Source organism: Talpa occidentalis, unplaced genomic scaffold (genome assembly GCF_014898055.3).
Source record: "Talpa occidentalis isolate TD23 unplaced genomic scaffold, MPIMG_talOcc4v2.1 talOcc4.9, whole genome shotgun sequence".
NCBI classification, from domain to species: Eukaryota; Metazoa; Chordata; class Mammalia; order Eulipotyphla; family Talpidae; genus Talpa; species Talpa occidentalis.
In genome coordinates this window covers 50,246,930-50,263,617 of record NW_023605305.1, presented here as the reverse complement: position 1 = coordinate 50,263,617, position 16,688 = coordinate 50,246,930, and the positions used below count along the sequence as shown (strand labels likewise).

At 37.2% G+C, this 16,688-nt stretch overlaps 1 protein-coding gene across 2 annotated transcripts; it reads left to right on the top strand.

Annotated features, from left to right (window-relative positions):
* The first annotated feature begins 13 nt into the window (after positions 1 to 13).
* Positions 14 to 14,937, top strand: TYW3 (tRNA-yW synthesizing protein 3 homolog). Of its 2 annotated transcripts, XM_037498548.2 has the most exons (6): positions 14 to 283; positions 3,206 to 3,286; positions 4,593 to 4,691; positions 4,893 to 4,964; positions 6,749 to 6,882; positions 14,491 to 14,937. In XM_037498548.2, exons 1-6 carry the CDS (start codon positions 110 to 112, stop codon positions 14,708 to 14,710), a joined length of 780 nt encoding a protein of 259 aa, XP_037354445.1. In that variant the 5' UTR covers positions 14 to 109; the 3' UTR covers positions 14,711 to 14,937. The 2 variants fall into 2 exon arrangements, with proteins under 2 accessions (XP_037354445.1, XP_037354447.1); XM_037498550.2 differs by lacking the exon at positions 3,206 to 3,286.
* The last annotated feature ends 1,751 nt before the right edge of the window (positions 14,938 to 16,688 follow it).

The window sequence follows — 16,688 nt, the reverse complement described above, 5'->3', positions numbered from 1 at the left end:
GTGCGGAACGAGGAAGTTTGGACCTTCTCGGCCACCGCTCCTTGCAACATGGCTGCCCCCAGGGAACGGCGAGAACGAACGTGGGAACACAGACCCTGAATCCCACCACATGGATCGCAGCGCAGAGTTTAGGAGGTGGAAGGCGCAGTGCCTGAGTAAAGTGGACCTCAGTCGGAAGGGCAGTTTGGACGAGGACATTGTAGAGCTTGTGCAGGTCCTGAACCGGCAAGAACAGTTTTTCACCACCAGTTCCTGCTCTGGCCGCATCGTGCTCCTAGATGGGGTGAGAACCAGCCCTTTGTGCCCGTCCAGCGGCTGCTCACTGGATCCCTGTGACCATTCAGTGCAGTATTTAAGTACAGACTGTTTGTCCTTCTGGTGGATGGCATCGGTTTATTTAAGACATTTAGAGGGTGAATTAGATCAGTGTTTCCAAAAACTCGAAGGTGTTTATCACCTGAGGATCTTTATAAATACGGATTCTGATTCTCTAGGTGTAGGGTGGGCCCTGGTATTCCGCATTTCTAACAAGTTCACAAGTGATCCTTAAACTGTTGGCCTGATAATGCTCTTGAATTGTAAAGAGAATTTGATTTTGTAAAATGCAGGAGTCTGAAGCGGCTGCTGTGCTCTGTTGTTCCTCTTGCCAATCATTGTTTATACCTGATTGAACGTCGCCTAGGTGAAGGAGTTTACCGCCACCTAGTGAACCACTCAATTATCACAGCTCTTGTAATTTTATTTTTCTCTAAGTGCATCAGTATATATAGTCTGAGATAGTGGTCAAGCCTTCAGGCTTTGCAGTGATACTGCTTAAATGGAAAACCAGTTATGGGAATTAGGGGCTATATGATCTTAGGATAGTTACCTAAACTCAGGCTGTCCCTGTTCCACGAATTGAGGAGAATAACTGCTTCATAGAGATTTTCTTTGGTGCAAATGGGGTAATATGAAACATTTATAACGTGCCTAACCCATATTAATACACTATAAGATAAGTAGGTATGAATTTTAGTATTCTGATTGACTTCAGGACATTAAAGATAGCACACTCATAAGCTCTTTCTTTAAATCCCTCACACATCCCTTGTTGGCCTCCCAGATTAATGGGGCCCCTTGGTTTTTAGATTGCTTTTATTGCCTCCTAAGCACTGGCACTCTTGTGCACCTTGCTTTCTCTCCTCCCTGAACCTCACTACTCAGTACTTCTGCCCTATCTCACCTGGATTTTTGTAGTCGTTTTCTAATAGATATGTCACTGAACTACTATTCTCTCTATCTCTAAGCCATGTTATACAGTGTTAACAAAAGCAAAACTGCATGTAACTCACCTGTGCTGAAATCTTTTATTCCATATTTTTCAACATCGTTAACTCTAAATTCTTACTCCAGTTTACTTTCAGTCCTTTTCTCCACTACTCTTCAACTCCATTTACTGAAAACTATTTTCTTTTTCGACTTATATTTACCTCTCTTTGCCTTTGCTCAAGTTTATTTTTCCTGAAATGGTTTCCTCATCTCAGCATATCTGAAACATGACTGCCAAAACTCCTCTCCCACCTGAACACAGACACAGACATTCACTTGGAAGTAATGACTACTTTTCCTGAACTGCCTTTGAATGTTTTCTGAACCTTTTTTCATTTTGTATATTACACCTTGCATTATCTTTTTATTTTTACTAATGTTCCTTGTTTCAAGAATAATTTTGATTAACTTACTAAAAAGCAATACAAGAAGAAAAATAAAAGGGAAAATCTAGATGAAGGGACTACAGATCAGATGAAACCAATGATGGCTTTAATTCCTGAAACTTGTGATTAGGGCCTCCTCTGGTGGCGCAGTGGTTGAGCACTGGGCTGCAAAGCTACCTGCAGCCTCTGCAGCGCCGGTTCGATCCCCGGCCACCGGCGAGGGTCCCACATGGCACGACAGACCTCTCCTGCTGCCCAGCTGCTCTCCTCAGCAGCGTATTTCTTCGTCAGTCTGCCTGTTCTGTTCCCCGCTTTCTGACTGTACCCAGTGCTTGTATAAATAAGTGAATAAATAAATCTTTAAAAAAAGTAACTTGTGATTAGATGCTGTGCATTTGCTAGAGGTAGGCTACACATTTAGCTAAGATTTAGATCAGTCCGCAACATCAGATACAGAAATCACCAAGGTCATTCAATGAAAACCAAAGTAGATGTTAAAGACAAGCATAGTCTTTCCTGGTTCCAAGGCCAGACAGCAGTTTCCTGTGGACCCATTGTATAAATAGTTACTTTGTAGAAATATATAGTTATTTAAAGCTTGTGGTTTCCTGCATCTTTCCAGGGTCCTTGAGGGTAGAATCTGTTTATACCCAAAGTATCTAATAGAACTTTGCAAATAAACATTTTTTGCAGATAGTAAACAAAAAGTTGATGTGAAAATATCTGCTTTCTTGAAACTTATTTTTCAGTTCTAGTTATGCCCTGTGAGGGTACATATGAAATCTAATCCAGAGACCAGCAACACATTATAAGAATGAGCAGCACATCTGTCAGAAAAAAGTGGAGGTTCTGTGTGGCATTGAAACAGTGCTTCTTACCAAAGAAAATTTTATTTTGTGCTAACTAAATAAAACAATCCAAGTCAGGGGCTGCTAGTATACAACCCCTTGTAATAATCTTTCTCCTAACAAAACCATGATTGTATTTCAGAAAATATTTATTAACAGATTTTCCCTCAGTAAACAAATTATTTTCTTTCTATCTCAAATTATTTTCTTTCTGTAAAGTCAAGGCCAGGGCAGGGATGGGGCGAACAACCAGTTCCAAGAGGAAAGCAACTTTTTTGAAAAGCAATTTCCACTCTGCATTCTCCACCTCCTACCAAGGCCAGACCCCTCATTGTAAAAGCTTACCCTCATCCCCCAATGGGGTGCGGGTGCAACTTCTCCAACCCCAGAGGGGGTCGGTGAACCCTGGGGGAGCAGGAGTACAATAAATTTCTTGCCTGTCAGAAACTTGGCCTGTCTCTCCTTCTCTTTACCTGCCAATCCTTTCACTTTCTACCTCATGTAATTGGTTTCTTTTTTTGTGTGCAATTAACTTACCCAAAAATCTCTTGAATTTTTCTCATTAATACTTAAAATTATCACTTGGGATTATTAATTTAGCTGTGCATTGTACTTATTTTTTTAAATGTTACATGATATATATGACCTCATTTGTTATTTTAGGGTATAAATGGCTTTGAGGTTCAGAAACAAAACTGCTGCTGGCTACTGGTTACACACAAACCTTGTGTAAAAGAAGATGTGGTAAGTTTTTATATATAAACTTAGAAATAAACTTTGTAATTCATAGTCACTTTCAATACAGATGAAAAGAAGAAAATTCAAGTTGATTTAAATGCATAATTATAGTAAGTGGAGATTATAAAGCCTAAAGGATAGTCATTACAATAACTTTATGGTCTATAGGAAATAAAAGTATAATTACTTACAGCTGTTCAACAAAACACATTTGCTAGAGGTAGGCTACAGGAGTAGAGCTGGCATCAAGTATTACTAGTTCTGGGATTGAAATGTCTTTAGAGTACTCCATCCACACCTTTAGGTACTGATTCTCTCTGCATATTTCCCCTTATTCTCTTGCTGCAGGTGATCTTTGTGGGAAGAAAGGTAGATGTCAGCAATCTCAGCAGAATGACTTTTCCTAAGATCCATGCATCATTCCTAAAGAATAATTCTGGGTTATCCTGCTTGGGTTAGGTGTCTCCCCCAAAAAAATTTTTTTTTTTTTTTTAAGATTTATTTATCTATACAAGAACTGGGATACAGGCCAGAGGTGTGGGGGGGTGAGAGGATTCACCAGAAACAGAGTGGGGAGCAGAAGAGGCAGACTGACTGAAATATACTGCTGAGGGGAGCAGCGGGCGAGTCAGGAGAGGTCTGCTGCACCATGTGGGTAGCTCCCTGGCTGGGGATCGAACTTGTGCTGCAGTGGCTGGGGACAGCTTCATAGATTGTGTCTTAACCCCTTTTGCCACCAGAGACGCCCCATAAGCAATTATTTTGGCCTGTAGAATGGAATGCTGTCCTTGAACAGCCCCAGGCATGTTGTATCACTGATTATATGATAGCAGGAGGGATGGGTGACAAGGTCACATTTAATAGTCTCACCAGAGTCAGATGTTATGAAGGATGGAAGCTGCTGCTGGGGGATACCGGGCAAACAAATAACAACTTCCTTGTAAAAATTCTAGCTCATTACATTGTGGCTAAACCTCAATCTAACAAAACATTTATACAGAACATCTAGTTTAGCCTTTACTTATTTTATTCCTAAATGAAAAAATCTATTACAGAATTACAACAGCAGATTACTTTGTAAAGGTATGTTAGAATGACATGAAAGATGGGAGGATTGGGAATCAAGTCTTTAAAAAAAAAATAGCATGCTAATAAGTTTTTGGAGACACAGGACCAATGAGACAAAGTTATTAGGGAAAAACATATGCTGGATGAGTCAGAAAATTTCTGGGGAGAACTGAGTCATATTTGATGCAGGATCATCAAAGAACTCTATATTTGTGTCTGATGTTAACATCTTTCATTTGTTTAGATTGCAGCTCTGAAAAAAGTGAATGGTGATGCCATTTTGAAATTTGAACCATTTGTTCTTCATGTGCAGTGTCAACAGTTACAGGATGCACAGATTCTGGTAAAATTTTATACTTGAATTGATAGGTATGTAGGTAACATTGATTTTAAACTTCAAATCCACTAAAAATTAAATGCATTGTTACTTGTTTTTTATTTAAGTATAGGCCTAGGATTATATGAGTTTCTATAGTTGTAGAGCTAAGCACTTTTACCTGATTAGTCAGATATTCAGAATTTTAACAAGCTTACTTTCTTACAGCATTCAGTGGCAATGGATTCTGGTTTTAGGAACTCTGGCATAACAGTGGGAAAGAAAGGAAAGACTATGTTGGTAAGATACCTTTGGGCAAAAAGCAATTCTTTGTGCATGAGGTGATCCAAATTATTAAATAACCTTCTAATTAGACTTTTAATTAAACTCCTACCTTTAGTCTCTCCCTCCTCAAATCTTTTTTGCTATTCCCTTTCTCAAAGAACCTTCAGTGCCTTACTATTCTTTCCTACAGATAAAGTCGAGAATTGCTAGATTTACATTTTATGGTGACGCTCTGTGTTCTCATCCTAGTGAAGGCCCAATTTAATAACTAACATGATGTGGTGGGAAGATTACAGAGTGTAACGTCCTCTGTATGGATACTCCCTGGACCCCTGCTATACTGTATGAATCGTGTATGCAGCTCTTCAATCCTTCAGGGTCTGAATTTTCTCAGGGTTCAGCAAACTACTACACTAGAGCTAAGTCTCTGGTGGGGCTAGATCCCACCATACTCATTTGATTATTATCTAAAGTATTTACTGCTTGGCTGGCATGTATTGTTTGCCTCGATCTAATTCTGATTCCAACTCCCTGGACTTTCTTATTTTCTATCTAATTTAAACAAATAACTTATTTTCCAAATAGAAATATCTTACAAAAGTCACCTATAAAGAGTGACTAAATAGAAAATCAAAATCCATGGCCCTGGTTATGTCCCCTTCTCACTACTCATGTATCTGGTGGCCCAAGCAAGAACAGAGCCACTGTTTTTTCTTCCTCTCCTTTTTCTTCTCTGTTCAGTTAGTTACAAGTCCTATCAAATCTGCCTCCAGTTTATCACACATGATGCCACCACTGTCCCTACTTGAGCTGTCATCACCCTTTACCACCATCTTTACAGTTGTCTTCTGACTGGTCTTCCTGCTATCCATCTCCTCCAGTCCCTCCAACCAATATTGTTGGAATCCCTCTTTAAAATAATTCATGATCTCCAAATACTTTCCCTGATATTCAAGGCCTTTCACAAACTATTCTGCATCTACCTTATTTATGCTCACCTCCCACTAGTGTATTTATGCTCCAGCTGCACAGAAATGAGGTGTGTGTCTCTTGTCATAGCACTTATGTGTGTTGTAATTCTTTGCTCACCTTTTTATTTCCTGTTGTAGAATGTGAGGTCTTACAGGCAGGGGGTCATGTTATATTCATCATAGATCTCCACACCTTACATGAGGCCTCAAACATTGCAGATGCACAGTAAGAGTTCATTGCATGAATTTTTTATTCCTCATAATAGTTTTTGTCGTTCATCTTAACCTATATCCAGTGTTTAGATCTACTTGGGAACATGCTGAAGTGTTTCATTAACAGGGTTACTAAGATTGGCAAACCCCAAAGCATCGAGAACGCGGCCACTTTTTAAGGTAGAAGAGGCATGCTTTATTTTTACAAGCATGCGACTCAGGCAGTGCTAAGAGGCTTTTTGGCATCCAGTCTATTTTTATTTTCCCTTGAAGATCCTGTTGAGATTTCATTTATTTCTTTTCTTTAAATAGTGTATTAAAGCTTTCTAAGCTTAGTGAGATTGAAACTGTTAAAGTTATTGGATTCCTTGATACTGTCAACTTCTCTAAAAGATAATGCGTAGAATGCCTTTTTTCAGACATGATTTTATATGATGGGAAAATCTATTTAATCTCCTTTGGATTAGATTTCAACTGTGTTTAACTAAATTATATCAAAGCACAATGGAACTAAACTATGTTTAAACACAGCACCGACTGGGACTTTTCTTTAGCTATCCTAAGTGCCTCCAGCAGTACATAAGTCCTTATTTCTAAATTGTTTGTTCCTTCTAGGCTGTCCGTAGTACACATGGCTTAGAAGTTCCATTAAGCCATAAAGGAACACTGATGGTGACAGAGGAATATATCGACTTTGTACTAAATATAGCAAATCAAAAAATGGAGGAAAACAAGAAGAGAATTGAAAGGTATAGTAATTGAATATTTCCATGTTTTCCTTACATTGCCTGGGTCACCTTTGAAAACATTAATACATACCATCTTTGGTTTATACATTCGCCTGTTTTTCTCCTCGTAGCTTTATTACCAATAATAAAAAGATATTCAAAGTAATACTAGGTGAGAGAGGCCTGGGTATAATGGGCACTGAATGGAGCATAAGGTGAAAGCTCACGAGGGTAATGGGACAGTGGACAGCCAGCAACGGGCACTGATGAAAGAAAGGTGTTCATTCAGGTTAGAGAGCCCACAGCCACAGGGACTGTTAAAGGTTAAGTTCAAACCTGCAGGGAAGAGGTACACACTGCCCCTCACTGTAATCTACTGATAATTACCAAGAATCTCTCTTTGAGAACAACTGGTTAATTATGAAATTTCGGTCTGTTTTATAGTCTGACTAGTTCAATACCCAACTCTTAACCATGGCTTAGTTTTATAATTGCCATAATTGGCCCTATAGGAAAGATTATAGATTTTTTTTTAACAGCTTCTACTTCTCTTGTTATTAAACTTCACCTTCTGGGAGATGAAACTCTCACAATACTTTCTTTTTTAGCTTTCTCCTAAGAATAGAGTTTTTGATATAAAAATAACTATTATTCTGCCTTTCATATAGAAAGATGCCACTGACCAACCCTGAGTAAGATGTACATTTCTGAGTTATTTCAGGAATGAAGGCTAACTCGGTGTCATTCATAACTTCCCTTTATCCCACCGCCTTAGATACCTCACAACCGCCCAGTCAATCACTACCTAAATAATGCTTGAATCATTCTCTCCCCATACTTATTGACACTTTCTTCATTCAGACTATTGCTGGCCTTACAGTAGGATGCTTCCAGTATGTCTCTTTTATGTCATCCTCCATATCACATCAAAATCTATAAAAAAACGAAGGAATCCTATTAGTGAACTTGCCTGCTTAAAATTGTGTAACATCTAGAACTTTGCTGGCAGCAGCTAAGGCCAGAAGTGCCAGTGGTAGCAAGGTAGCATAATGGAGAGAGGTAAAATAAGGTTTCAGTAGCAGAACTAAATTGAAATCTAGGTTCCTCTACAACTTACTCAGTTCTGTTGGCTTCATTTTTCTTATCTCTAACTTGGGGGAAATACCTATCTTAAAGAACAGTGTTGGTTCCCATTAAATAGCATGTATGTAGTGACTAGCCCTGGCCCTGGCCCTGGCCCTGGCCTTGTTGTTTCGTGGATTCTTAGGGTAGGATAGACTTTCATTTACTCATACAAAGAATAAACCTATGATCACATCAGTACCATCAGCCAGGCTTTCTTAACCAGGGGTCCTCATTTGAACCACAGAATTCACAAAATCATTCAGGTGACTTTCTCTCACTTCTCCCAAGGATGGTCTATAATTTGTACCACTGTAGAGAAATTGTAGGGAAGTTAATTCACTATAGGCAATGGATAGCTTATGGCATTAGGACTTAATTTTCTAATGGAACCCTGGTTGAAAATAACAGGTTACTGGCCACAAGGTACTTTAAGCAAGCATTCTAAATTGATGATTTCAAGTAAGCAAGTGAAAAGCACCCAGCTACTCCACCAGACTATAGAAACTGAACTGTATATTGGTACTTATTGGTATCATTCCCCAAGTTTACTACATTTGTTAGACAGTATTTCAGTGAAAGTGTTTGCTAAAACATAGGAGGTAGCAAATCAGTTTCTCTGTTTCCTTACTTGAATTTCAACAAGATTATAAATATAGCCTAAGAGCAACTAACTATACACCTGGTGAAGTTAATTGAGCCACGTTCACCAACTATAAAATCAAATTATACTTTAAATCCATTGACTCAAAAATATGTTTTGAGATTATAGTGTGCATGCTGCTATCAAAAAAGCCACGCTCATCATATAAAATCAGGGAAAAATTAAAGAAGGGTAAAAAGTGTCTTAAGATACTGATTAGAAGATTACATGTGAATTCAGAAAGGGTGAACAAATTAAGAAGCTCCTTTAGGAACAGCTGTACATTCAGCCAAATGCAAGGAAAGTTATACTTTTGATGTTGAAATGAGAAAAAATAATAAACACTAGAGGTGATGAGTTCTGCAATCAGACATTAAGTTCTAAAATGGGTTTGTCATAGGACTACAGTTTCACAATTCAGATATCTACAATAAGAGAATTTTAAAATATCGAAATCCTAATAAATAACATTTCAACCACAAGAAATATTCTGGGAATGTGAAAAGCAAAGTTAAGTAAAATATTTTTATTAGAAAAAAAAGGTCTTGTTTTTGAAAAATAATCTCCAACCTATATTTTAGTTTAAAGAGTAAGCTAATTTCATATGCAATAGAAGGTTTAGAGATCTGTTTACCAATTATGAGGAAGGCTATCTTTGTATCTATTAAGATAAGAATTGACTTGGTTTAATGAAACCACCATTTGACTATGAAAAGAATTAGCAATTTTCTCCTTTTTCATTAATAGTGTAATAAGAAAATGCTAAATAGGGCCTCCCTGGTGACGCAAGAGGTTAATTAAGTCTCAGCATTACGAAGCTGTTGGCAGACACTGCAGCACAAGTTCCATCCCTGGCCAGGGAGCAACTCACATGGCACAGCAGACCTCTCCTGTCTCCCCTACTGCTCCCCTCAGCAGTGTATTTCAGTAGATCCATCTGCTCCCCACTCTGTCTCTGGTGAATTCTCTCACCCCACCACACCTCTGACCTACACCCCAGCTCCTGTATACATAAAAAAGTAAAATAAATCTTTTAAAAAATGCTAAATAAAATGTAGAATGAAAAAGTTAACATACTATACTATATTGAGTTTCCCAAAGGCAAAGAATTTATTTTCTTAGTGGCACAGTAATAGTAGTTAATAAATATTTGCTAAATTTAGTTGATTAATTTTTTTCCATAGTACTTCTTTTGTAAGGCTCAGAGATCTAGGATGATTATTTTGGAAGATATTAAAATGGCTCAGAGTGGGGACAAACAGGCATAGCCTCTTCCTAAATGCGTCAAGTAAGACGTAATAGGACCCTGAGTAACAAGATGCATGGGAGTGATACTGCAAAATATGACCTGAACATGACAGCAGTTGGCAATGGGAGTAGAAACAAAGCGTCAAAGATAGCAGCTGCCTTAGACTCATCATAGTGGTCAGTCATAAGTAAAATTAAAATGAAACTACAGCAGCTAAATTAAAGCACTCACACATTCCCCTACAGACTTAACATTAAAGAAGTAAATATGTAAAAAATAAGTAAAAACACTTTTTTTCTTTTTTGATTGTTCCCCCTCGGCTTGCCCTCCAACTCACTTTTTTCCATCTCCCCCATAATTCCTGTCCTACTCAACTTCCATTCATCCCTGCAATTCAGCCTGGGTTGTTTTCCAAGGAGCATTTCATGATCTCAGTTGGAGCAAAGTACCCTCAATGTGTTCCCACATTATCCTATCTTTCTCAAGCATGTTGAATGTGACTTTACCTCTCTGCAGCTCCTATTTAAATTCTGAGCTCCTCAGGGGCACAGACCATGTGTCTGTTTTTTTTTTTTTTTTCCTTCTTAAATAATGAAGTTTCACTGTCATATATACTTGTTAATATTTTGAGAGTATAGAATTTCTCCCCTTAGGCATCACCATTATAACTAACTCTCCCACCACCAAAGTACCCATAGTTCACCATAATCTGTTGTGCTAAACTTCCCTCCCCCTTCACATCTTAAATGCCTCACAGACCACATATCTTACCTCAGTTTCTAGAACCTGGCACAGGCCCTGTCAATACATGGTTGTTTAGTAAAAATGCTAGCACTTAATTAGTTAAAATAAATATTTATGTTTGTGTACATATAGGAATAAGTATACATTCACATATAAGTGTCCATACTTATACATGTGCATACACACACACACGCACACATATATATATATGCATGAATAGCTTCTTTGATACTTGTGAACAACAGAAACCTAAAAGGGTATGAAATTGTGTCTAGGATTCATTAATTTTAGTTTTCCTATTTCAAAAGTCCAAGAAATACTGGCTTTTTCTTATAAGTGGGCCTCTAACTGAAATGAAAAAACAGAAATTCATTTTCTCAGGGTCGCACTGAAAACTTTTATGAAGAGAACTAAGTTCAAGGTGCCCTGTGACATGATAATCTTGACTGCAGAATTAGAAACACTGAAGGAAATTTGATTTTAAGGGGGTAGGGGAAAAAATAGTTGCCTAAGCATTCATTTTTTTTTTTTTTTATACTGAGCTCTTTTTGTTGCCTGTGAGAGCTGAGAAATTATACTTTGAGAATTGGGCTTTAGAATGTTATGTAAAAGGTCATAGTATGAGGGGAAGACATATAACTGGAAAACAAATCTCTGCCTTATTGAGTAAGATAGTTTCCCAAAGGACTTTTTGAAAGTTCCCTTGTAAAAGGAAAACGTATTAGAAGTTTTTGCTCTTAGTTTTCAGCACAAAAGTCTTGTATCAGTTGTTTTTTGTTACCCCAATGATGTGGTTTTGAATTCTTAGCTTTTTTATTGGGAAGATTAAAGTAAGGCACCTGTTCCTCTTTAATTAACTCTTTTTGTGTGATTTCCAAGACAATTTATACAGCTGTTTATTCCCTGTGATCCTAAAAGAGCAGTTTAATCTTTTTTTTTTAATTTTCTAGAAATAAAGTATAATTCAGAAAAAAGACCTTAGTTCCCTAAGACTAAGGTGCAGGTTGGGGTGGAAAATGATAGGAGAGGAAGTTGCATATCATGGGTCACCTCCTATCATCAGTTAAGGGTGATTGGCATCATTTAATGGCAGGTTGGGATTCATGTTTTAGGGGAAAAAATTAGTCATTTTAATGGGTCATTAAGTCATTCTAAATAGGCAGACTGGAAGAGGTTAATAAACCAGTCATCAAGTCCCTCAGGACAATGACAGTACTGGCAAGAAAGACTAAGACAAGTATATACGTTTTCATGAATGTAAGGGGTTGAACAGGGTATTTATAGATGACATGAGTGGCAGATAAAGAAGTTTATTAGTTTGGCCAAGTATTGGTGAGCCAGTTGAAGTCTGCTGAATTCTGGCCTCATCTTTCAACTCTGATAGGTGGAATGTGAAAAGAATAAGTAGTGTCCACTTGAGACCAATGCAGGGCAGATAGTGTCTTTGTAGGAAGGTTGAGGGACAGGGGTGGTAGTGGGGGGCAGATTTCAGTTAAGTTCAGGACAAAAAGTGTACATTAAATGAAAAGGTTGCCATCATGGAATAGAGACCAACAAATTATCTATCAGTGAAGAAATTATGTCAGCTAATACCTTTCAAAACCTTTTGCTATTCTTTTCACTATGCTTTTTTCCTTTTACCATACTGCCCTCTTTATGTTTGATTTATACATTAAAGAAATATCTATTTAGCATCTATCATGTGCCAAGCATGGTGCTGGATATCAAGGTGTACATTGTGAGGGCATAATTTCTTGAAATATGGACAAGATGCATAGTTACCACATTAAATATACATTAGAATTTTGTGGAGTGTGTGGGTGAGTATAAGTGAGTATATTGTAGGATTTTAAGGCAGATTTTCTGAACCTTTGCAAGTAGACATTAGCCTGTTCATTGAATTTAAAAAAGGGAGAAAATTGGTCCATACAGCTGTAGATTCCTGTCATAATCTCCCATTATAATAGAACATAAAAGCATGATGAGATCCTGACAATGACAAGGGAGTTTGCAATGTCCAGACCATTCTAATTGGTAATATGTACATATTGCCAATATACATATATTGGTATATACATACATACATATTGGTATATACGTACCAATATACATACATATGCATATATACATATTCACTTTTTGGCCAGTAATTTATCACTTGTTGGCATATTTTTACCAAGTGTGTCAATACTGTACCACGTGCCAAGATAGATGGGGCGCTTGGGCTCGTGGAGTTTATATTCTATAAAACATGAGGGCTCGCTCTTGCTAGGAACTGTGCTAGTTACTTAGCTATATCACCTGTAACCCTCTGACAGCCCCACTAGGTGCAGGATAATGTGAATGAGAAAACAGAGACCTACCTAGTGAGGTTGGAATTTAACCAAAGGAGCTATCCCTGGGGCACACTGGCACTGATGCATGCGGCTCACCCTCTCACTGTCTCACTGCTCCTCCTTCCTGCCTTCATTGTATACTGAAGGCTACTCTGTCAGGCAATGGGGTGTTAGTTAAGTGTTAATGTGATGAGAAAGGAAATGGAACCTGATTTTCAGGAAGCAAATGGTTTATTCTTTCACAAAATTAACACTGAACTGCCAATAGAAAAATGAGTAGAAAAAAAGAACAGTTTACATTTAAGAAAATTCAAATAGCTAATAAATGAAAATGTTCTGTTCCACTTGTAAGCAAAGAATATTAGAATAATGAGATACCAATTGTCACCCACAAAGCAAAGCATTTTTTCAATAGTAATATTCAATGTATGGGTGAAATAGTCTCTCAGAGACTGTAGAAGCATGTTTTCCTAGAAAACAAGTAACATTTATTGAGAGCCTTAAAATGTTCATACCCTTTAACCATGTAACTATATCTCTTGCTGCCTATCCTAAAGAAATAGTTAGAAACTCAAATCACCCTATTTTAAAAAAATGTCAAGATGACATAATGCTATACTAGCATTAGAAAGTATTATTTTGGGCCTCCCTGGTGGCGCAGCGGGTTGAGCGTGCTGCACTGTGAAGCTGTCTGCAGCCTCCGCAGCGCTGGTTCTATTCCCGACCAGCCAGGGAGATCCCACATGGCGCAGCAGACCTCTCCTGTCTCGCTTGCTGCTCCCCTCAGGAGTGTACTTTGGTCAATCTGCCTGTTCTGCTCCCCACTCTGTCTCTGGTGAATCCTCTCACTCTCCTGAAACTCTGGCCTATACCCCAGCTCTTGTATAAATAAAAATAAATCTTTAAAAAATAATAAAAAATAAATGTTATTTTGTAGTTCATTTGATGATGGATGGGAAAAATATTTTTAATGAATATTAAATTTGGAAAAACAATGTAAAACTTCATATGCAATATCACAGTTGTATAAAGGGGAGTGGTATTGGTATACGTGTGTAAGTCCATTAATTCAGAAAACATTAATATACTGGGAAGAAATGGAAATGTCATGTTTATTTTCAGGTAGGTATACGGAGGTGATCTGTACTTATAACTTCATATCATTTCAAAATTCTCTAAAATTAACTTCTATTTTGATGTTTTTATAAAGAAAAAAATAATTGCTGTTTTGTTTTTAACTTTCTTTCTTTGATTCCCATATGTGGAATAGAAATTGAGGTGAGACTGAGGTTGTCAAAAGATGATTCCAGTGTAATTTCAGGACTGTTCTTAAAAAACCGAAAGCAAATTTATTTAGTTAATTTTTATTTTTTTTATTTTGTTGATTTTAAAGAGTCATGAAAGCATATTATTTGTTTGGATCATTTTCTATTTTAAGATTAATATATCAAATTCATATGTTTTATACATTCTTTGTGTACTTTAGTCTTTCAGTTTCAGAAGATACAACTGTAACTATACTTATTTCTTTACAGGTTTTACAGCTGCCTACAACACGCTTTGGAAAGGGAAACTATTACTAAGTCACCTCCAAAAGAGAAAAATACCTCATCATATACTCACAAGAAAAAAAGAAACCCAGAAAAAGCACATGGCAAATGTATTACAGAAAAAAATTATAAAGAACTTGAAAATGATGATGATAATGATCCAGGACTCAGTAGTACAATCTTCCCTGGAGATTATAATATTTGATTCTAATGTGTCATGGTATAGAATGTTTTCACAGGTATATAAAACTGCTCTTTGTAAGAGTATTTTAGTGTCTTGTGTGTATCAAACATTCAAAAATGCAAGATTTTTCTCTATTTTTTAGAGAAACGTACCTTATAAACAGATGGCTTTTTAAAATAGCTGTGTATAATATTTACTCATTAAATATCTTTTAGTCACATATTCATTAAAAAATAAAATTATGATTTTGAATGCTTTTTTAAAAAATTTCAATTTCTTCTTGTACAGAACAGGAGAATTGCAATACCCTTTCATGAAAGTTTTAACATCAGGAATATTTTGACTAAAAATCATAATATTTTATTTTAACTTGGAAATCTCCAGTATTTAAAGGAGAGCCAGACTTTACTTCTCGTTGCCCTGGAGTTCAATGGCAAGTTTTTCCCTCTTCTGGTACATTGTGAGTAAAGCAACTGATACGCTTTTTGTTTAGTACAAAATACCTGAACCTTGTCTCCCCATTTTCACAAACTAGAGTTTGCCACAGGCACAGTCTCCATGAAGTAGGTGGGTACAGTTTTCAACTAAGTCTTTTCAGAAATAACTTACTAACACAGGAAGCTTAGTAAAACAAATATGCTATGGAAAATTGCAAGAATCAGCAGATTGGAGTTTGAGTTCTGACTGCTTACACATACGTTGGAGGTTCCTGAAAAAATAATTTAATTCCCAAGAATTACCATTTCCTTTTCTGCACAACAGTAATTCTAATAATTGCCATATCTATAATATAGGGTTATGGAAAGGATCAATTTAGATAAAAATGTGGAAAACCATTAATAGGCTACTCGCATATATCTTGCTATTTCCCATTTTCATTATAAAATAAAGATGCTTTCATACTATATTTTCAAACTATCAAATTATAAAAATTATATGTAACAGAACTAGTAGACTATAAGATAAAAATACCAGTAGACTATAAGATAGTCTAGTAGGGCCTCCCTGGTGGCGCATGCGGTTGAGCGCAGCGCTATGAAGCTGTCCGCAGCCTCTGCGGTGCCAGTTCCATCCCCGCCGGACTCGGAGCAACCCACATGGCAGACCTCTCCTGCCTCGCCTGCTGCTTGCCTCAGCAGTGTCTTCGGTCTGTCTACCTGTTCTGTTCCCCGCTTTGTCTCTGGTGAATCCTCTCACCCTCCCACGCATCTGGACTGTACCCCAGCTCTTGTATAAATAAAAAAATCCTTTTAAAAAAAAAGATAGTCTAGTAGACTATAAGATAAAAATACCAGAATGTCAAGAAAAGTTACATAAAGTAATAAATATTAAGTTGTGTTGACTGGCATTTCCTAGTAGTTGAATAATTCAGATTTGCATCCAACATGCTTGTCTGACATAATTTTGTACTCTGATTTTTTAAATAGATTGGCTTCATACACATCTATTGTTCTCTAAATTCACAGGGAATGATGTCCATCAACTCTGAAATTGTGAGATTTTTCTTGACTAATTTTTATATGTCAGCACTGAACTGCTCTATTTTATACCTTTAAAGTACTAATATTTACATTTCTGATTCTTGTGGTATTGCCAAAACTCTTAAAACATCTTGTAACTCTCAGTCCTCTGTTTCTTTGTTCCAGAAAGAGCTTCTGAAAGCCCTCAGCCTCCTTGCATCCTGCAACATTCAGGACCACTGACCAAAAATCACAGCCACGCCTCTGCCCTTTCACAAGTGTCCTGAGTGCTTCTAAATCATTTCTTTGCTGTGGTAAATCCTTGATTCTTTTCCTCTCCATCCCTTTCATGGATTGGAACATTTATTGCACCCTCAGCTCATCTTCTGAACTCAAAATACAGAAAGGACCCAAGAATCCCCAAGGAAGGACATTTAATAATGTCTATTTTTGTAAAAAGTTCTCAAGTTTCCTGATATAGACCAAGGGTAGGTTTCCCTCATTTCTTTGTTCAACATCTTGCATCCTCTCTTCACCCC